The sequence below is a fragment of the Tiliqua scincoides genome, chromosome 8 (assembly GCF_035046505.1).
Source record: "Tiliqua scincoides isolate rTilSci1 chromosome 8, rTilSci1.hap2, whole genome shotgun sequence".
Classification (NCBI taxonomy): domain Eukaryota; kingdom Metazoa; phylum Chordata; class Lepidosauria; order Squamata; family Scincidae; genus Tiliqua; species Tiliqua scincoides.
The window spans coordinates 10003380-10026175 of record NC_089828.1 but is presented as its reverse complement, the minus strand read 5'-3'; the positions used below and the strand labels follow the sequence as shown (position 1 = coordinate 10026175).

Sequence of the window (22796 nt, the reverse complement as noted above, 5' to 3'; positions counted from 1 at the left end):
TTTGTTTTGAATTTTTGTTGCAATCTGTGGCCACCATAGGCTGCCACCTCACCATTCCAGCAGGAAGGTCAACATCTTGGGCCTTCAGGAAAGACACTACTTCACTCATTGAGGAAACAGAGACTTACTTTCGCAACCCTGCCATTTATTTATAGGCTGTTGACAAGCTTTTGCCCCCCACCCCACCATCCCTCCAGGCCAAGGTGGGCCTAGTGGTTCACTCTAGAGTACCCACTACTGCTGCTGAGCTCTACGGGAGGGTTAGTGATTATATCACTCTCCTTTCTTTCTCTTCACGGCTCCTGTGTAGACACCATCCAAGTCCCAGTCTTGGGGCACAAACAGCATATCAATATTTCAAATAAATGTACATGGTGTTTAAGACTATCTTCACATACAGTGCTTCACATACATTGTCTTTGTTTAAAGCAAATCACTATTGGAAGCCCTGTTTGACAGATCAGAGGGCAAGGGCTGAAAGTAAATTTAGAATAAAATACGTATTTTTCCACCATGGCCTCCAAGGTGGGGGTTTGTTCATAGGGTTCCCAAGAGGTCTCCAGGCACTGACCAGACCTTGACCTACTTAGCTCCAGCAGCCTTGGTCACATGCCCTCAGACCATGCCATGGGATATTTTAAGATCGGAATGCTCATTCCTTTCAAGTAAATTTAAAGTGGATTAATGGAATGAAAAGAACCTGAACTGTAAGCTGTTTTGCTCCCGAGGTGAATACTGACAATGCCCAATTGTCAATTTCCCTGCTGTGGGCTACTGCCCCATTTGTGGAACACCCTACCCAGAACACAGATCCACCGAACACTTAGGGGCCAGCTTAAAAGTCCTTGCTTTTCTCCCAGGCCTTTAGTCATATGTGAGATATAGTTGGTCCTCATCATCCATGGGTTTGCGATTTGTGGATTTGACTCACTGCAGATTGCAAGACCATGATGGACCTCAGAGGACCTCTCAGACACAACTAGAGGTGTTCTTAGGCATGGGGAGGTAGCACATGACCTCCCAGCACTTCAGTAGGCCTGCCAGAGAGTCTTCAGAAAGGCACTTCTGGTTTTTCACTAAACTGAAAGTGCTTTTTAGAAGTCTCCAGTAGGCCTTCTGCAGGCCATGTACAACCTCCCCATGCCTCAGAACACCTCCAAACACAACCGGAAGACAATTCTGGTCACATCCAGAGGCCCTCTGAGGGCCCCCCTGCAGATCTTAGTATCCACGGGCGGGGGTCCAGAGACAAACCCCCTGAGGATACCAAGGTCGGACCTATATTTTATCTTGCTATATTTTGCTTACTAGTTTTCCACAGATTTGTGTTTATTACACACCATTGAATTATTTATTTCACTACTGTTGTTAATGCTTTATTTTGAAAGTTTCCTTTGACACCTGATGATCAAAAGGTGAGATAAAACAAACTTTAAATAAGGCTGCAAGCCTCATTGAACAAAATAGGACTTATTTCTGAGTAGACCTGGTTAGGATTGTGCCCTAAGTCAGTTAAATACTGTGAACATTCATGGATTTGCTGAGGAACTTACCCATACACATGACCGGTAGTAAAAGCGTAACCAAGCTGATAAGTAGAGACATCTTTGGGTAGGAAATAGCGTCTGGAGAATCTTAGTCCTTTGAAGGTCTGCGAATAGAAGTGGATGGGGAAACCAGTGTGAAAACCAATCTGCATTTACATAGGCATCTTATATTCAAAAGTAGAAACAGATGAGATTAAATTTGGTTTTTATAACTAAACACACAGCGGTTTCTCCCTGTCCTTGACTCAGCAGAGGCAAGACATCAAGTTCTCTTCCCTGCCCCACCCTCTCCACCATCTCACATTATCTTTAAAAACACGTGGAATGACAAACATATATACAGAAAGGAAAGTAATTGAGGTATGTAAAATCCCCAAGGAATGTGGTACAAGCACACAAGCTACAGGGCTGGGCAGGGTTGAGTGTTCACAGCGAGAAAGGAAATTTTACAAATCAGTGTCAGCTTTACAGTGTTCATCCTCAAAACCACAGACCCACACCCTAAGATGCAAGGTATTTGACTAGCTCACACAAGCAAGAATGTTAAAAACACTGATAAGGGCGAATCAACCCACATCGCACGTCCGCACATTGAAAGCACAACACCAACCCGTTCTCTGTTTGTGTGTAATTTTTTAATTAATTTGATAACAGCAAATATTGTTCAACAAAAATCCATACATTTCACAAAGATAAGCACTAGATGCAGAAATCTGACCCAATCCCCCCACCCCCACGTGCCATTTTCCCAATACAACCACCCCCGCCAAACGGAGCATCTTTAGAAACTGTCCCATCCAGTCCTTTTATCGTTTTCATGACTGTACAGTCCGGTGATACTCCCTGGCAACCTCACAATTGGTACTTCAGAGAGATGCCACTGAGCTTAGACCAAGATGTAACCAATAAATAAAAAATTATGCCAGAATGAGGGAAAGAAGCCACATGAGAAAATGGGCAGGAAGGTACTCTGCGCGGTTTTACACTTTAAGCTAATCATAACTCCGGTAGTTTAACAGGATTGTGTTGGAACTCATGGAGATTTTGTAAGCCAAGGATGTCTTAACAAGGTTTTACAGCAATTACCCTAAAGCACAGCCGCCACAATTAACAGTTAACATTGGCCATTTCGTTACTGTTCAGCTTAGTTGGAAATCTGCCATTGCATATAGACAAAAGACTCATGACACACGGCCTCTGGTTCAGACACAATGCCAAACCATAATTTAGCACTGCAGGAATGTGTCTAAGCAAGCCACCTCACACTTCTCTGTCCTCTCTTGCATGCAAGGTGGAGGGAGAGGGCAGGCTTTCGCTTTCACTGTAAGGGCAAACCACAGTTTGTGACTTCAGAACCATGGTTTTTCTCCACAAATAAAGGTACCCAAAATTCTTTGAGTAGCTCATTGACTAAGATGTCTTTAACTGAATGACAACCCCAATTCATGGCACAATCTTCTACTTTGTGCTGGTACAGTGACTGCTCCACTGATGTGCACTGTTGCAAACATACCATAAACAGCGTCGCAACAGTGCAGAAGATAGGGTCCATCCTGCCAGCACAAGGAGGAACGCATGCCGGAGGAGGCAAGAGCTGCTCCAAGCAGCAAAGGGTGAGGGGAGGGCAGGCTGGGGGAGTAATGGGCAAGGTGGCAGGGAAGGGGTGGGCAGATCAGGTCCTGGGAGGGAGGGAGGATTGGAGCACTGCACACACTGTATCCTATCTCCCTCCCTGGGCTTGGAATCCCAACACAGCTCCACTTGAACTTGCACTAGCAATTTAGCTGGCATAGGTCTGAGTCAGTGGCGTCACTAGTAGGGTAAGGGGGGGGCGTGGGTCCCACTGGGTGATGACACCACTATCTGCCAAAATTTTAAAAAACTTGGTATTTTCAAATAATGCCATCATTATCTGGCCCTGCTGCATCAGCACTGATTAGAATGGGGCTGCCAGTTTCATCCATCAGTCCACGATTGTGAAAAGAAAAAAATTACGTGCTTTCAAATGGTAAACACGTAACTCTTTCCATTGGCTGTTAAAGCCAAGAAGCATTGCAGAATATCACCTGCTGCCCACTGGCTGCTCAGTGTACAACATCATGCTGTGATCAAGTCATGCAGTGATAAAGGAAGCAAGCAAGCCTGGAGTCAGGCAGGGACAAAGCAAACGAAGGCGCATTCTATCTTAAATAGCACAGGCAATGCAATTATGAAAATCTACTATGTAATCATTTCTGACATCAAGAGGCCATATTTTTTTTAATTTTTCTGAGAGGGCTACAGCCATTTAAGAAGTCTATCAGGGTATGCAGAAGGCCGCATTCTACTGGGTCAAACCATTGACCCATCCAGCCAAGTGTGGTCTGCAGTGGCTCCTGGCTGTTTGCCCAGATTTCAGAGTAGGGTCTCTTCCAGCCCTATCTGGCGATGCAGTGGTTCCCAAACTGTGAGCCGTGGTTCCCCAGGGAGCTGTGGAATCCTTGCGAAAACCCATAGCCCTATACAATGTACACTTAACATTTGTGCATCACTGTAAAAGGGTATTTTATTGGTACACCTACCAATAAAGCTCAGTCTTTAAGAAAAGTGGAGTGAGGATCTGTCCTTTTAGCTGCCTGACAAAAATCCCACAGGTGCAGCTTTTTCCAGCACAGAAAACCATCTCTGCATCTGTTGGATTTTTGCCTGGACAGGGAACTCTTAAAAGGTTAAAAACAGCAACAAAAACGGTGATAAGCTTATCAGGCAGCCGGTACAAAGAAAATTCTGGAGTTTGCTCCCAAATCCAGCTGCAAACTTTCAACTGGGCAAGAAAACTTCGCCATTTAAAAGCTGTTTGGCAATTATGAGTGGGATTTACATCTCTTATGCTGGCAAGACACTTGCTTTGAAAAGATTCCCAGCTGTTGGGATATTTCCAGGGAGCAAATATTAGCACACAATGCTAAAAGTAGACACAGGAAGTCGTTAGTCAGGGTCCTTGCCAGCTGCTTACTGCAGGCATCAAAATCTGGGTATAAATTACGGCACCAGGGGTTCTCCATCTTTTGGACTCCTTGCAGCTTAGGACAGAAGACCTCAATAAGAAATTAGTGGTTTTTAGCATATCTAAAACTCATAAAGTCCAACTGGCTGATTTTTTCCCCAGCTTAAAAACCAGTGTCGGATATGCTTGCAGGGGAAAAGGGGGCTATCAAGTATGTATGCCATGAAAAGCTGGATTCTTCAATCTATATAAATTATTAAAATTAAACAATTTGCATGTATTTTTGCTTGTTTTGCATAACCTTAGGTCCAAATCTGAACCAACTTTCCAGCTCTGACATAGTTCTGCTAATGGGGCATGTGCTGCATCCTGCAGTTGGGGGGTAGTCACAGAGGCGTCCTCAAGGTAAAGGAGTGTTTGTTCCCTTACTTCGGAGCTGAATTGCCCTTAGTTCAGTGCTGGAAGGTTGGTTAGGATTGAGCCCTTATTCTGCTAATCAGGGAAGAGGCAATGGACAGTATAGGACATTGGAGGCCCATGCCCTGACCACTAGAAATCCATCTTCTTCTTCATCTTCATCATCATCTCTCTCTCTCTCTCTCTCTCTCTCACACACACACACACACACACACACACACACTTATCTACACGCTTAAGGACTAGTAACATGCTTCTTTTAAAAAAAGTTCTGCACAAATTTAAAATAATTTGCATATACCTATATCTGTACAATGCTGGTGCTGTTCAAAAACAGATGTTATCTGTTTTGTAGCCTCAAAAACTGATTTACTAATTAAGCTAAAGTTTTCTCAATGCCAAAAGATAATTTTGTGTCCTTGCCTCACTTCAGAGTACAGCTTCTGCAAACACAAACTACCACCTCCAAATGGACAGTCTTAACAGTGCAATCCCGTGTATGTTTACTGAGAAGTAAGCCCCACTGTCTTCAGTATGGCCTACTCCAATATTACTATAAGCATTCATAGGACTTGCAGGCTGAAGTCTTTTTTGTTTTGTGCACCTGCAAGAGATTCCACTGTCCTAGTATCAACTATGTGCTTGCTGGCTCCAATTACTTCTACCAGCAGGTCCCGACAAAGAATGATGTTAACAGACACCAAAGATGCTCTGTCCCGGATGCAGCTTCAAGCCATTGATTTCATTTAGTCAATTGCATGCTGGACCCATAAAAGAAAGTTTGCAGCACCAATCAATTCCCATCAATATCCAAGAAGAAATCATGGCCTGGGGTGGGGGTGTCCTGTTTGTCCTAAGTACAGTATCCATCCCCAAAACAAAGCCTATCTTCCTGGGAAACATGCAAAGGTCACCGTTAGAAAGTACCTGCAATCTTCCAGAACCCGGCTGCATACAAGGTCTGTCTCATCAATTGTAAGTGTGCCTTTCCACTGGGCCAGCAGGCTAGCTGCCGAAACCTCCTTCCACTCACCGTTCTTGTAACTGCTTGCCTTTAACACACCAGGGCGTGGATTGTTTTCTTTTGTGCCTCTGTGGTCCCAATCTTGTTTACGAGAGGCTCACCTCAGCGCTTTGCCTCCCCCTCTTTCAGCCAGGATTTAATGAGTGTGTAATTTTCCAGAAGGTCATTGTTCCTTCAGCTTCTCATTTGCCAACTTTTTTGCTCCTGGTTGTTAGAGGATGGTAGTGGCATATTTAGGGCTTTTATCATCTTGCAGAATGAAGGCCATGCCTGTCAGATATGGCACACTACACTGCAAAGCATGTACCATAATAGTTTGGTCTACATTTAAATCAAACGGAGCACTCTGATTTCGGTTAGTTTTGCGTGAATATTCTGTTTTGTTTTTCAACACCACAAGATTAATCTCCATGTTGGAGAAAGTACATGTTTCACAAGGTAGTCAGCTGAAGAACGTGAGTACACAATGTACACAGCTTTTTAGCTTACAGCAGTGTTTCTCAACCAGTGGTACTCGTATCACCACTGGTACTTGTGTTGGTGTCTGGTGGTACTTGTGGGATCCCCAGACCCCCCACACCCTGGTAGTGAGACCAATAAACTGCTCTCAAACAGTGGTAGGAGGTGCAGCATGATGGGCAAAGCTCCAGCGTGCACTTTTTATGTGCTCAAAAAGCCCTCCCTGAGCCTCTTACTGGTGTCCTCCCAGTCTGGAAGTAACTGGTCATGACATCATCGCCAGTCATTTCTGGTGCTACTTCCAGTAGGCTGGCTGTGTGAAGTGGTATGGCAGGGGGCAAATGTTGAGAACTGCTGGCTTAGAACACAATCCTATGCTTGTCTACTCTGAAGTAACTCCCATTCTCTCCAATGGGGCTTATTCTCAGGAAAGTGTGCATAGGATTGCAGCCTCAGTCCATAGGTAAAGAAAAGTACATTTATACATGGACAAGACTGTGGATATTCTCCTATCACACTTCAAAGTTTGGTTCTGAGTTCAAAATTTAGCACCCCAGGAATTTTTTTTTTTTTTAACAGCAACTTTCTAGTCCTCAGGGATATGAAGGGAGGATTGAACATGTGCATGAACAACACCTGGTGAAATTTTGCAAACCAGGGAGAAGCCAGAGTTTCCCGTGGTTTATTCATCCTGAAGTTATTTGCTTAACAAAAACAGGATTAATTCCACAGAGTATAATGACATTCTTTTGAATATAGTTAATACATTAAGCTTTTCTCAGTGCAGATTTTTTTTCTTTTAGCACCCAGTTGAACCAAGTCCTCTCTTACCTGGTCTGAATATTAGGGCAAGGCTTGCCAGACTAGTTTCTTTCTAGCCAGTGTGACAAGTGCAGCTTCAATCCACAACCCAGGTAAGTGGGAGTACACTATTTGGTTATAACCAGTGTGCTAAGAAAAAAGCCACATCAAGAAAAATTAAATTTTATTATCTGTATTCATTTACTCAAATCTGCATCCTCAAATTCTGCAGTTTATTTATTATTGTCCCAGCACTGATCTAGAGAAATGGGTCAACTCTATGCATATTTACTCAGAACCAAGTTCCACTTAATTCAAGGGGATTTGCTCCCATTCAAGTATGCACAAAATTGCAGTTTAAAAATGAAAAATAATAGTCTAGTCAATGCCTACCAACATTTAGAAGTCAGCAAAAAAAATCTCCCTGGTTTTTGCATTCACCTGCAGTGACAAAGAGATTGCACTACAAATCAGGTGGTCTGGAGTTCAAATCTCATCTTTGTGCTGAACTCCCCAGGTGGACTTAGCAAGCTACTCTGTTATACTCTTTTGCAACATAGAGCTAGTAACATTGACTTAACTTACAGAGCTGTGGTGAGGACTGCAAGACAATGTATGTGAAGTACAGATCTCCAGCTCACCTTCCTGTTTTACAAAGGACTTTAACCTGCACCATCTGAAGCCCACTTCCTTTTTTATGGACATACAGATCTGCAGTACAGACCAAAGGTTCACTCTTCCCAAAGAGCTTTGGGAGTTGTAGTTTGGGGGGGGGGAGAGAGAGAGAAGGGAACCAGGGATCCTGAAAAGCAAACTGTCAGCAACCTCACCAAAGTACAATGCCCAAGATTCTTTGGTGAAAGCCATGGCAGTTAAAACTGGCATTTAAAAGTTTGCAGGATAGATGATGCCCCATCATTTTCCATGGCCAAGGATTTCTCCTCTAAACTCTCTAGAACTAGTGCTTAAGAAGAGAAGGAAGACAGCAATCCTACCTGCTGCTTAGCAAACCAGTCCAAGCTCTCCTGCCCCTCCGTTTGCTTTCTGTCAGTCTCAGGTGTCCTTCTGCCACACGGATCTCAAGTGGCCCTGTTTTTATTTGACACACTTTTGAGTCACATTAGCAACAATGCTCAATGGCTTGAAAATGAGTCAGTGTCATGATGTCACCAGGCAGCAAGATTGCCAGCCCAGCGAGAGAGGGAAATTTCCCCACCAGGGAGCAACAACTTTGGCCAACAAAGCTCAAAATCACAGGATTTCTTTGGGTCTTGCAGGCTTCTAGTCAGATGCCTGGAGAAGGAACCCAGGCTGGTTATTACTTTGATACCTTCATCAGCAAGTTGACAACACAGCGGTGTGCCGCAGTGGCCTCAGCAACAGATTACAGTTTCATTCTACTTTGACAATCCCTCTATATAATTATACTGAAGAAAATATTTACTCCCTTAGGAAAGGCAAATGCAAGTTGTGCTCCTTTGTTCAAAACAAGCCACAGAGTCTTATATATATGTGCATGCACAAGGTACAATTTTGCAAAACATCTGGGTTTGGGACCTTCAACTTACCATCAAAATGCGGTTTTCAAATGGGTTTGTTCCTTCAGGGAAACCTTTCCTCAGCAATTTCTTTGCTGAGAAGCCCCTGCATATGTGCCATGGAATCCCAGCCTGTAGGAGAGCATGTAGGAGCACATGCAGTACTAGCCTCCCTGTTGCCATGTGCAAACAGAGGTGTGCCCCCACACTCTTCTGTGGCTCCATGCCACAGGGGAAGATCAGAAGCAGTGAGCAAGTTGCATTCTTGGGAATCCTAACATTGAACATACAGCATTAGGGCCCAATCCTAACCAACTTTCCAGCTCTGGTGTAGCCACAATGCAGCCCTGAGGTAAAGGAACACATGTTCCCATACCTTGAGAAGGCACCAGTGACTGCCCCTCCACCATAGGGTGCACACACCCCTGGCACAACTGCACAAGCACTGAAAAATTGGATAGGATTGGGCCCCAAAATACACTCAATGAGTCAGATCATTAGTACATCCAGCTCTGTATAGTCTACATAGTGGCTCCCCAGGGGTCTTTCCCAGACCTACCTGGAGATGCCAAGGATTAAACACAAGACCTTCTGCAAAACAGGTGCTCTACCAGTGAGATATGACCCATACCCCACTCCCTGAGAGTTCCTCAGGCCAGCACTGCCAACCCCTAGAACCAAATTCCAATGCCAGGGTTCAGTCCTGGATAAGAGCCAGGATGGTGTAGTGGTTTGGGAGTTGGACATAGACCTGGAAGATCCAGGTTCAAATCCCCACTCAGCCATGAAACTTCCTGGTGAACTTCAGCCAGTCACTATCTCTCAGCCTCACCTAACTCGCAGGGTCGTTGTGAGGACAAAAGAAGGGAAAGAGCCATGTACACCATCCTGTGCAAACTGGAGGGTGAAAAATGAATGAATGATGTGATAACAAAGAGTGCCCCTGTGCTTGTGCAAAGGGCATCTCCCTCTCCATCGATTAACTGCAACCCACCTCCACATTTTTGGGCTTAAAGAACAGAAATGCCAGGAATGAGGTATGGCTTCCAGCCAGATTTAAATCCCAGCAACTATCTGTTTAGAAATCAGCTATGGAGTCAAGAGTATGAAAAACCACACTTTCCCCCCACTTTGTCTGACCGTAATATATTTATTCATTATAATTCTTTAAAATGCACTTCTTAATACAATCTTGGAACAAACAAAACACCCGAGTCATCATTGAAGGAAAACCAATGACATGGCAGGTTCCATTGTGCGAGTTTCCTACGTTCTGCAGAACTGTGCCCTCCATTGTCCCAACACAGCCTTAAAGGGTTGTCACTTTAGCTGAACATTTGTATTCTCTCAACATCAGGGGCACATAATATTGCAGGGAAGCGGATTTCTCATTAGCAGCTTGATTGCAGATTTTAACCCAAGGGGGTTTGGGGCTTCCTTTATATCCAAGCATAGAAAAACTGCCTGGAAAAATAAACGAGAGCAAAAAAAAATTGATTTGACTAGCATCACACAGTCAAGCAAACCATAACAGTTCACGCAGTGAGATTCTCCAGCTACCTCTCAGACCTTGCACACAGTTCATGGGAAAAGTTACACAGATAACCACTCCCAAGGAACTTTCTGAATCCATATACGAGCTCAGAAGTTACTACTAAAGAAAGTAATCATAGAGACACAATTAAATTCACAATGTACATTACACATTGTTTAAAAATAAAGGCATTTGCAGACATTGTACAGAGAAATTAAAATTCATATTACTAATAGCACAGTCCTATGCATGTCTACCCAGAAGTAATCCTCATCGGGTTCATTATGGCTAAATCCCATGTACAGCTGTTGCTTAACTGGCAGATCTGATTTCCAGCCATGAGAACATAAGAAATAACTTTCTGAAGCAGGCCAAATACTGTTTCCCACAGTGACCCCACTGCCTGCTTCTAGGGAGCTCACAAGGCATACCCCTCTCCTGCCATACTTCCTCTACAACTGGTATTCAGTGGGCCTTCCTTATCCGTTGGCTCAGCATCTATGGATTTGAATATAGGCAGATGCTGTACAATGGTTAGAGGGCCTCAAAGAACTCCTGGAAGCAACCAGAGATGCCTTTCAGTCACATAGAGGCTCCTGAAAGGCTCTTCCAGTTTGTTGGGGCAGCCCTCCCCTCAGATTTCACTATGCACAGAATTTGGTATCCATGCAGGGGGTGCCTGGAACAGATCCCCAATGGATACCAAGAGCCCACCATACTGCTATCGAACACTGAGGGAGTGCATGATCACATCAACTAGTAGCCATTGTTAGGTCTGTCCATGAATTTGTCCAGCTCCCTTTTAAAGAAATCTAAGCTAGTAGACTTAGAATTCTACTATTCGAATTACTAACTACTAACATACTAACTACTAATTACTAACATACTAACTACTATGTTAGTAGACAGTAGAATTCCACAGACTAATTATGTGCTTTGTGAAGTACCTTCTTTTGTCCATCTTAAATCAGTTTCATTCATCTTTCATTCACCTTAAATCAGTTTCATCTCAATCGGTTTCATTAGATGACCCCGGGTTTTCTCTATCCATCATCTACACACCACGGGTAATTTTATAAGTCTCAGTCATATCCCCCGTAATCTCCTTTTCCCCCAGTCTAAAAAGCCCCATACACTATAGTCTTCCCTTTTAAAAGAAGATGCTCCAGCCCTCTGGTCAGCCTCTCTCTTGCACCTTCTCCACAGACAGAGCTTCGGGACCAAACCTAAGGAAAAGAATTGTGCAACCAGAATGTAAGGACTTGTATGCCGGCAAATTAAACGCTCAGGATTCAGTGTTCTAATCATTTACCCCAGTACACTGTCATACTAACACTACCCCCGCACTGCTGATGGATTGTGCTTCTTGCCATTTTCAGGAAGTGAAAATGCCACTTCCTGCCAATTGAACCACTTGAGATGTAAGGAATTTGTCAAAGACTTTCAATGGACAAATCACACAATGAAACCACTGAACTGCAGCACTAACATGCAATGAAGCTACCTAGCGTGCAGTGAAACTACTAAGAGAACTTTCCACAGCACTGAAGGATTACAGAATCAGGAAGCCTATTGCCGCAGCAAATCCGAAAGCACCCTTTGCTGATGTTCATCCTGTATGAACGGTAAGGGATCGTGACTGCACCAGTTTGCTCCACTCCACCCATTAGGCCTGCCTTGACCCATCCTGGCAGGCCTGCTTTAGAATTTGCACAATTGCCTACATAAGCAGGTCTCAATGTGCATACATCCCTGGTGAGCAATCTAACCAACTCAGCTGTGCAAACAGAGCCTACACGTGTAGGCTCCTGTGCAAACATGCTTGGATGTCTGTTGGACTGTATGGAGGCAGGCCAAGGAGGGCAGCGGGGACTGTTGCAACCCTGATCTTTGTGGCACATACAAGCTAGATGGAAATCCAGCCTTGTAATTTAAACAGCAGAACTATTTCTCTCCCACATTCTGAAACAGCCACCACCCAAGTGGAATCTGATGCATCTTTCCAACAGTGCAGGACAATGTAATTAAGCAGCGTGAGGACAAATACCACACACAGTGGATCTGGTAGGGGGGCTGGATTTTAATTAACCCAATAGCGATGATCCCAATAGGAATTTGACTAGTAAGGTAGGGGATGTAACCCCCCCCCACCACCAAGAACTTTGAAAAAGTATGAAAGCAGGCTACATGAGGTCACCTCCTCAAGCTTTCTTACTTCAATAAATTATGAGTGGTATAAGCTTCTCGACACCATGTCAAGGAATTTATTCATTACTGAGGAAAGTCACCTACAAAATTACCAGTGCATTTTGCTTCCAGCAGCTCTGTGGATTTTCAGTCAAACAAAGACATCTCTGTTAACATTGTTTCCAATGTCTTTTCCGCTCCTACAGATTATGTATTTTAACAGCAAAGGAGACCACCCCAGGGCACAAAATCTTGCCCACTGGGGCAACAATATTCAGCACACACAAGGGGAGAAATTCAAGACTCAACTGTTCAGTGATCTATAGGGGCCATCGGCAAAGTTACTTCTTCAGCACATGAAGTACACTGCAATATTTGCACAGGTTTTCAGCAGGGGTTCCCCTTAACTGCACACTTTAGACTGAATGTCAGTAAACTCAGCTTTTTGTGGGCAAAGCAAACGCACTCCACATAACAGCATACAAAAAATAATATTCCTAATAATCTGTGACTGGAAAGAAGCCCAAGTCTACTGCTGACCTCTTTTTGAGAAGTATCTAAGAGGAATCACAGACGTCTGGCTGGCTGATTTTCTTATCAACAAAAAGAGAATTACACTCTGCAAAAGTGAAGTTTGGCTGGGCTCCTGACTACTTTCCAGGGAAATTACTGTAAGAAAGCATTCCACAATAAGGGAATGCTAGCCATGTGACAATAATGTGTGCACAAACACCCTATAACAAGAATTTTTCTATCAGACTGGCTGGGAACGCAGATTTCCTGTCCTGTGGGGTAAAGGCTGCATTCTGAAATGAGACCCCAAAAAAGGTGAAAAAAACCAAAGCAATGATTCCTACAGAACGAAGGGATTGAGCACCCTGAGTTGGTTACACCAGGGGTGTCCAAACATTTTGGCAGGAGGGCCACATCATCTCTCTGACGGGGGCCGGAAAAAAATTTACATTTAAAATTTACATAAATAAATAGAGATGGAACTTATACGAATGAATGAAGGTCTTGTGATAGCTCAAGGCCTACAAAAGACCTTGCACAAAGCAAGGCAGGCCTTTCCCTTGCTGCCACTGCTACTTCACAGATGTGAAACAGCAAGCAGTGGAGGGAGCCCTTGGCCCACAGCTCGTGCAAGAGGTCAAACAGCACTGAGAATAGTCACATAGGGCCAGTGTGGGTTCCAGCAAGTCTCTGGAGGGCCAGAGGCTCACTGGAGACTGGGGGCTCCCTGCGGGCCGCATTGGGGGTCCTCGAGGGCTGCAAATGGCCCCCGGGCCGGGGTTTGGGCACCCCTGGGTTACACTGAAAGCACAAGCAATTCCCATCTGCAGGACTTCACCCCAGTAACAACCCAGTCCAGCTTCTCAAAACAGATTCCTGCAAAACGAAGAGATATGAAGGTACACAAAATAAAATGACAAAGCAGGATCAGGCAAGGCAGACATAACCAGGAAAGATTTACCGCATATCTTGCCTGATTTCAGGCATGCAGGATAATTTTAAATAACCCAAGTGTCAATAAAATAGTCACTTAAAATAAGTATCCAACTGGATTAAACCCTGTATTCCTTCCCTTCAGACACCATATTCTGGATTTCATGTATTCTGGACCTTACACGGGACATGACCCCTTCCTTGTATTTGGTGAAATTGAGATGAAGTTGCTCCTACGTGGTATGACTGCTGCTAAGAAAAACAAAACAAAAAAGCCTTTGGGTTATTTAAAATTCAAGACTTACTTCTGAGTAGACATGCATAGGATTGTGCTGTGAGTCAAACATGCTCAGTACTGTCACCACAGACTGGAAACAGATCTCCAGGGTTTCAAACAGGAGTTGTTTTTTTCCCCCCTGCCCTTCTGAGACACACCAGGGAGTGAACCAGGGAGCTTCTGTAGGCAAAGTATCTGCTTTACTACTGAACTATAGCCCCTCAACTATTCCATCAAATCTGCTAATCCAATATTTAAACCATCTTTACTTCCCTGAGTTCATTATTCTGTCATTTCATCCATGTCATTTGCCCTTTAGTCTCTCTAGATTTGAGAAATAATTTGGCATCTTTATGCAAGGCCGCAGAAAGTCCTTCTTCACACCACACATAACGAGCATGGAATTCAATTCTGCTAGACGTGGTGACGGGCTACTCATTTGAATGGCTTTAAAAGGGAATTAGACAAATCCATGGAGAAGAAGAGCTCTAGCAATAGCTATCAGCAAGGCAGACTAGCTAAATGGACTCTCCATGTCAGAAGCCCATCAAATTCAACTTCCTGTTTTCCACAGTGGCCAGTCAGCCCAGAAGGAAGATACCAGAATTTCTCTGGCAGATTCCGGGAAGGCCCAACAAGGGAGAGCGGCTTATGCCCAGCTTACGAGCTTCAGGAGGAATCTGGTTGTCTACTGGATGGCTCTCGCTCTAATCCAGCAAAGCAAACCTTCGTCTTGATTTGGATTTGGAAAATGAAGTAGCTTCAGTGCGGCAACAAACATGGGAATAATTACTTCAGCAAAGCCACTCTGGCAGCGTTTGTGGTCAAGCAACCCACAGTCAGAATGGCCAAGTCTGCCCTGACAGAATTATCTAAAATTATCTGTTACTCTGTGGTACGGAACTAAGCCTCTACCTAAATAAGGTCATGAATACAGCCAAACAAAAACCTGCATCTGACCAGTTGAAATGTACCGGTAAGTTCCTAGCTTTGAGAAATGAAGAAGTGGAAGAAAGTGCTGTTTTAAATGCTGAGCCAAACTTTTTGGGAAGGGTTGCCCCTATATGGGTTCCAGTTCTGAGCGAGAACACCAAGGAGCCCTTCTGGTTTCTTACTCATCCATTGCATGCGTGTTTCTGAACAACATAATTTCCTATTGCTTTTTGTTTAACTGAGAAAAAAGGTAGCACACAGTCAAGATTACCCAAAATTGCAACAGCCATCTCAAATTCACCAATTTCCTTTTTGGTTTCAGCAACAACAGAAAGCTGCTATTTCATTTCATTATGCCCCTTGCTTCACACACTGGAGTGAGTAAAGACTGCATGTAGAACATTTGCCCAGGAAATGGGTCACAGGAGCAACACAAATTTAAATTAAACAACCTATTGCCAAGTTGGGTACACTTCTTTATTGAAAGACATTGCAAAAGCTTTCCCCAAGTTCCTGTCCCAATAGCTGAAGTACATGGTAGGCATCATAGGAACTGCTTTCATAACATGTACAGTCACAAACCAATAAACAAGCTGGTGTGAAGGCGGACACTGGGTTACCTTCCTATAACCCACCTACTATCAATTTGCCCTCTTGATACTAGCTACCCAAGTGATCAGTCAATACAAGCTATATAAGGTTGGTAGGGAAGATTCTGACTACCTGAATACATCTGAAAGCTTTGCAACTACAGGCATGTCCCCTTATCTGTGGGACTTCTGTTCTGAAACTTCCCACGGCTAGCTGAAACCATGGATATGGGCAAACGCCCGTCCCCGCAGTTCTGGGGGGGCCACTCACCTCTAGAGGGGAGTCTGAGCTCAGCAGAGTCTGTCTCCAGCCTCTGCCAAGCTCAGACTGAGCTCATAAGCTGAAAACATGTGACTTCCGGTTTCTAGGAGAAACTGGAAGTGACCTTTTAAATGCCTTATAATGCATTGGGAGGCCTGGGTAAGCCCTCCAGGGTTTTTAATGCCTTATATAGTATTGGGAGCCAATGCCTTATAAGGCATTAAGGCGTCAATTCCGGTTTCTCCGTGCAACCAGAAGTCACGTGTTTTCGTCTTCTGAGCTCAGTAGACACCAGGGACTCTGGCCTCTGCTGAGCTCAGACTCTCCTCCAGAGGCAAGGGGAGCAAAGCTTCCCTCGTCTCTGAACGGGGTGCATGTGCTGGGGGAGCTGGACCTGATCTGTGGATACAGGATCCATGGCTCCCCCCACCCCCCGTATTTCCATTAGATCACCACATTGGGACCTAACATTCTGTAATGGTAACTGCTATTGCAGAGTCCTTCTAAGACTGGCCATTGGTTCTTCTACCTTAATTTTGCCACCAATTTAATTTCTGAACAGATCAATTTTTGAACAGGCATTTAATTTTTGAACAGGCATTCGCAATACCAGCTGAGCATGTAGGAAGCATGTAGGCTCAATAGGATTGAGATACTAGCGAGAGCTTAGCACACATGCTGATGCATGCACACTGTCCCAAGTTCACTCTCAGGTTGGAGGGGTCTTGTTGAGTGGGGCTAGGAAAGATCTCAGCCTTGGGTCTTAGAAAACTGCTAGACAGTACTGAGTAAGATGGGCCAATGGTCTCACTCAGTAACCTGGCAGCCCCAGGACAACCCCATTTCAGGCACTGACTCCAGAGTTCCTCACCCTTCCAGAAAAGGCTGTATAGTGAGGCATGCACAGAGGCTTGTGTCTCAACTTCTACCACTGTTGCAGTCATATGAAACATATTAAGGGAAATCATATAAGACAACAGTGGTACATTTGCTTTAAAAAGTACTTTAGTGAAAGAAAGTCAGGTGGTAATTCATAACATTCACATGGTCATCTATTTTTCAGGTAAAGTCACATCCTTCATATATCACCTTGTTTGTGGAGGACAACAGGCTTTGCTGAACCTAACTTTGTAAATACTGCTGTCTCAGAGGCTCCCATCACTTCTGTAATATCTCTAGAGCACACAAGGACAATTGATCTGGGAAAGAAAAAAAATGAACAGTTAATACAGCACAATGAGAATAACTCTTTGAACTTAACAGTGCCTGGACTTTCCTGTCTGCCTGCTGAGTCTTGGGACGTGATTGCACTTTAGCAGTGGGGCTGGATGCCCTCGGTTTGCATCTGGCGAGATGACGGTCTCACCTCTCCCACAAGTGCAGCCAGCTTCAGTGGCAGTTCTAAGAGGAGGGTAGCCAAATGCCAGTTGATCCCACTAAACAACCTAGTGTAATGTGATTCCCAGATCTTTTGCAAGCCACCCCCACTTCCATATGCATTACCAGCATGTTCTGATCAATACAGGGAACTACTGAGTAATCAAAGAAGCCTCTTAGGCAGAAACGGACCATGAACCAAGATATTTGCAGAACTGATATAAAGGACAAGAGGCAGCTTATGATTTGGACATACAAGGTGACTGTAGCAACAGATTATATAGCATACCTTAAAAGTGCTACAGAAGTGCACCTAAATGAGAAAAAAAGCCCATGGTATGCATTAACAAAATAAAAACAGTAACCATTTTATAAATATATATTTAGATATACCTGTACACAGTTATGGCAGCTAAAGAGCATCAAGGTTATGAACTGCACTGAGAAAGTCTTGGATGCAAAGATCTGTTTTCAGGTTATTTGACCTGCTTTCACTAGCAGCCAAGACTTCTTTTGTATGAATCTCTGTTGTTCCATGTTTATGTGGCGACACATAAAACCACAAGGAATGTGGAACAGATGCAAAATGGAGAACATCCAGCCCCACTGCAGAAACACATCCAAGTCAAAAGACTCAGCAGGCACACGGGCAAGTCCAGTCACTGACTCGTTCAAAAAAGGAAAAAAAAAAAGGGAAAAAAACACTTTATTGGAAAGTTTGGCAAAACCTCCAGTTCTAATCTGTACAGAAAGGAGGGAACAGGAGTCGGGGGGGGAGAGCTGGCAGGGATAAATAGGACAAATTTCAGAAATGGAAAAGCGAGTCATTGACTGCCAGGAAATTGCTGTGATTTTAGACTTGGGCAGTTTGGGAAAAGCAGCAGAATGGTGAAGGTTGTTAAAAAAAGGGGGGGGTCTTATCTAGTGATTGGTGGAAAAGGAGCTGCTAACTTCAAAGTGGCTGCCAGCTTTCCACATGCTACATTTTCATCCACTGTGACCCAGGCACCCTTCCGACAGAAACACAGCCCGGCGCTCAATTTCCACTTAGCCTTTGTAACATTCTTCCAGGCATACATTTGGCTTACAAAAAGTAGGTCACTGTCTCAACTTGCTTGCCACTCAGATGCTGCTATGTGACCTTGACTAGCTCGGGAGGGCTCACCTCTCTTTTACAGATGTTTCCACATAATTGGTTACTTCGCTGGCAAACATTGCCGCACCGGCTGGGTCAAATTGCCGCCTACTCTTGACTGTGCCGGTGCATGCATCTACAACCAGGAAGAGTATCCCCCGGCTGTGGAACAAGAAGAGCTCGTCATCAAGCTGCAATGAAGAAAAGGTTAGGATTAGCTGCAGGCTAACTGCAGGAAAATATCAAAGGAACAGCAGCGTCTGCAGCAGCGAAAGCATTTCAGATTATTTCAGTGGCTTCTTGACAAAGGGAATAAATTTAAGGCAACAAAAGCTTTCCCTAAAGTGACCAGGGAGTTCAACTGAACTTGAACCAGACCTCAAAACCCAGTTCAGGGAGAACTCTTCAGTGAACTGGAACTGAGCCTGAACCAAAAATCTCTCAGCTGCTTTGAACCTGAGCTGGAACTGAACCCTTGAAACACAAGTGCTAACTGGTTCGAAATAAGTGATTCCATAGTAAGACACTCCCGCTTTCCAGTGTAAGATCCATGTTTTATCTTCCTGGTTTTCATCTCGTTCCATGAAAGTATATAAATACAGCTTTTAAATCATCAAAAACGAACTGTTCAAAACTACATATTTTTCCTCAAATTAAATAGTTATCATGGTATTCATTTTATAATAGTCACAATGCAAGAAACTGTTTGCTATCATTCTGAATGAAGTGTAACTAAGGACACAGTCCTAACCAACTTTCCAGCACTGGCACAGCTGTGCCAGTGGGGCATGCTCTGTATCCTGCAGTTGGGTGGCACTCACAGAGGCCCCCACAAGGTAAGGCAATGTTTGTTCCCTTACCTTGGAGTTGCATTGCCCTTATGTCAGTGCTGGAAAGTAGGTTAGGATTGTAGCCTAAGGGCACAATCCTAACCGGGTCTACTCAGAAGTAAGTCCTTTTTTGTTCAATGGGCTTACTCTCAGGAAAGTGTGGTTAGGTCTGCAGCCTATATGGATTAAAATGCCTGAGCAGGTTAGCAAACCACTTTCTAAGTAGTGAGTGTCTGAATCAGGGATGTGCTGGGGTGGCTGGTGAGGTGGGAGCCCCCCATCATTGTCTGTGGAAAAGCACTGCAGCTGCCCCACCTGCTTATACCCAAGGAGGCCCTGCTTGCAGCTGAAAAGGATCTCCTTACACCTGCTTTATCAGGTATAAGGAGAGCCTCCTCAGGTGTAAGCAGGTGGGGTGACTGTGGTGTTTTTCCCTGGACTACGATGGGGCTGTTCTGCTACACCTGCCACCTCCTCACGGCACGTCCTTGGTCTAAACCAGAACTGGACCCATATTTTTAATGTTTCGCTCCCTGCAGCTGACTGTCAAACCGTTTGAAAGACCCATGTATTTTACATATTGAAGCAAGTGCCCAAAATCTGGTGAATGTATGTTGACAGTCACATGGAAGTCAGATGACTGACATACCTTAATGAAAGCCACTCTTGAATAGTTCTCCACATCAAACCTCCTGACAGACTGAATCTGAATCCGAATGTATCTAATTGAAGGTGTACTGGTAATAGCAACCTGTAATTACGAAAAAAAAAAGGACAGGAGAGGAAAACCTTGTATTAACACAAGGAATCCATTGCCTGGGGATGCTGCAAAGTCTATAAGCATTGCTGGTTTAAACAAAAATTAGGTCAATCAAAGTAATACAAGCTACCCCAAACCTACGGGATAAATACTGAACATACATTTAATGAAGGATAGTCTATTGGTGGCTCATTGCTGGTAAAGGAATATCATTTTGCAGGGTTGCCAGTACATTTAGGGCAAATCAGTTAATTCACAGATTCTGGAGGGATTTAGCAGATACGGTCTTGGTCCAATAACTTTACGCCGACATGAGGATGTGTGAAGCTGCCAACAGGCTTGTAACCCAGCTGGGATCACATGGAAGCACTGATTTTAGGAATTGGTTCCTCCATGTAGACACATAGTGGTTATGAGTGTCCTCAACTGGAGGTACCAGTTCAGTGGGAAGGGTTGTTGCTTTGTAGTAGAGCACCTGCTTGCATGCAGGAGGTCCCAGGGTGAATGCCTGACTGCTTCTACAGGTACAGATAGGAAAAAAACAACAACTCTGAAACCCTGGAGAGCTACTGCCGCTCAGTGTAGCTTCTACTGAGGTAGATGGACCAATGGTCAGACTAAGCAGAAGTACCTAAGTACCTTCATAAGTTCATAGACTCTGTCAGTTCACAAAAGCTCTGGGAGCTCTCACAGCACTTGTATGGGGGTCGCAGGGCATCTGAAGAGAACCAGCATATGTGGTCCTCTCTTACGAACCACCCCCAGGAACTGACTGGCGACAGTCGAAGACATAATGCCGAGTCTTTAATTTGACCCAATTATGGCAATTATGTTCTTAACAATGAAGTCAGTGGTATATCTTTAAAGAGATAGTTTAAGAGTAGCAATTTTGTGCCATGGCAATTTGGGAAGCTTCACAGCAGAGTGAATTGTTTCCCTTTCGGAGGCCACAGGTTCAAACAAAAGCATCTCCAGTTGAAAAGGACCTTATTCTGAGAAGCTGGAAAACCGCAACTTGTTAAAATGGACAATTTGGGGCACTCTGCACAATCTTGTATGAAGGATCTTGCCTTCCAAACACTGTTACTGTTTGAGAGCTAGAACAAAAAAAACATGAGACCATTCATTTTTGAAACAAGTATTAGACAATATCATGGTGAAATATGTCTGAGGTTTCAATCAATCCATGACTAATATTCTGCAATTACCACCCTAAGGACAGATTGTTTTTGCAAGTGACTTGAGGGGTAGGGGGGAATGCAGTAACTTCTATACTTGGCCTGATATGTCTCTGTGATAAAAGGGCCCTCTGCATGGTTTAGTGAGAGGTTAACTACACTACATTCTTGAATCAAAGGCATCTTTAATTACCTAATGGAAAAAAAGTTAAGCATCCAAAGGAATTTAAATTACATTTGCTAACAGCTTGCAAGTAAAGTATTTTCCACAGCTTATATCTATAGGAGGCACTTGACAATTCTGCTGCATAAAACCAAGTTCTCATGACTTGTTGCCTGGGTACAACAGAAGGAAATTGTCCACAGCTGGTGTCTGTGTATATATGTGTGTATGAAAAGTATACACTGAACCACCAATATGCACTGAACCAGAAAGCTTTCAGCAACACTCAGGCTTAAAGTGAAAGGGTTAGAAAGAAACAAAGAAAGAAAGAAACAAAGAATAATAATAATAATAATAAAACTTTATTTTTATCCCGCCCTTCTCCCAAAAAGGGACCCAGGGCGGCTAACAACATATAAAACAAATTAAAACATAATTTCACAGATAAAAACATATTAAAAAACACATTAGCAGAACCCATAAAAACAGTAGTCAGAAGAGTCAGAATAAAAGAGCATAAAACAGCAGTTCTTAGAGGAATCGGGCCTGTAAAAAAGCAACTAAAAGATATATAAAAGATGTTAAAAAGGCCAGAACGTCAGAAGGCTTGGTTAAACAACAAGGTCTTCAGGCCTCGCCGAAAGGACTCAAGAGAGGGAGCCATTCTCAAGTCAAGGGGAAGGGAGTTCCACAACGTTGGTGCCACTACTGAGAAGGCCCTATTTCTTGCCGCCGCCCCACGTACCTCCTTAGGCGGCGGCACTTGTAAAAAGGCCTTCTCTGATGACCTGAGAGGACGAGCCGGATTGTATGGGAGTAGGCGATCTCTAAGATAACCTGGCCCAGAGCAGTATAGGGCTTTAAAGGTCAAAACCAGCACCTTGAATTGGGCCCGGAAACGAATGGGCAGCCAATGTAGCCCCCGGAGAAGCGGGCTGACAGAGTCAAACCGCCTAGCTCCAGTGACCACACGGGCCGCCGCATTCTGCACTAATTGCAGTTTCCGAACCGTCTTCAGAGGCAGCCCCACATAAAGCGCATTACAATAATCTAACCTCGATGTCACCGTAGCATGGATCACCGTGGCCAGGTCTGCATGATCCAAGTACGGACGCAGCTGGCGCACCAGCCGAAGCTGAGCAAAGGCCCCCCTAGCCACAGCCGCCACCTGGGAATCCAGGAGCAGCTGTGAGTCCAGGTGGACCCCCAAGCTGCGGACCTGCTCCTTCAGAGGGAGTGCAACCCCAAAGAAAGAAACAAACAAACAAAGAAACAAAGAAAGAAAGAAAATGTAGTAGAGGAAGAGTTGGACATGGATGGGAAGACCTAGATTCAAATCCTTGCTCAGCCAT

General features: G+C 44.2%; 2 protein-coding genes across 3 annotated transcripts in view; both read right to left on the bottom strand.

Annotated features, from left to right (window-relative positions):
* CEMIP (cell migration inducing hyaluronidase 1) overlaps window positions 1-22796 on the bottom strand; it is a 152139-nt gene that overhangs the window by 69013 nt on the left and 60330 nt on the right. For both annotated transcript variants that reach the window (XM_066635509.1, XM_066635510.1), the window contains exon 2: window positions 1554-1651. In XM_066635509.1, the coding sequence (XP_066491606.1) occupies window positions 1554-1605 (52 nt within the window). In that variant the 5' untranslated portion in view covers window positions 1606-1651. The remainder of the gene's footprint in view (window positions 1-1553; window positions 1652-22796) is intronic.
* Window positions 9776-22796, bottom strand: part of LOC136658627 (cell surface hyaluronidase-like) — an 89237-nt gene continuing 76216 nt past the window's right edge. Inside the window, exons 22-26 of the mRNA XM_066635417.1 lie at window positions 19993-20094; window positions 18544-18704; window positions 17091-17200; window positions 11441-11532; window positions 9776-10236 (exon numbers count right to left, since the gene is read on the bottom strand). Coding sequence (XP_066491514.1) covers window positions 10126-10236; window positions 11441-11532; window positions 17091-17200; window positions 18544-18704; window positions 19993-20094 — 576 coding nt within the window. The 3' untranslated portion in view covers window positions 9776-10125. The remainder of the gene's footprint in view (window positions 10237-11440; window positions 11533-17090; window positions 17201-18543; window positions 18705-19992; window positions 20095-22796) is intronic.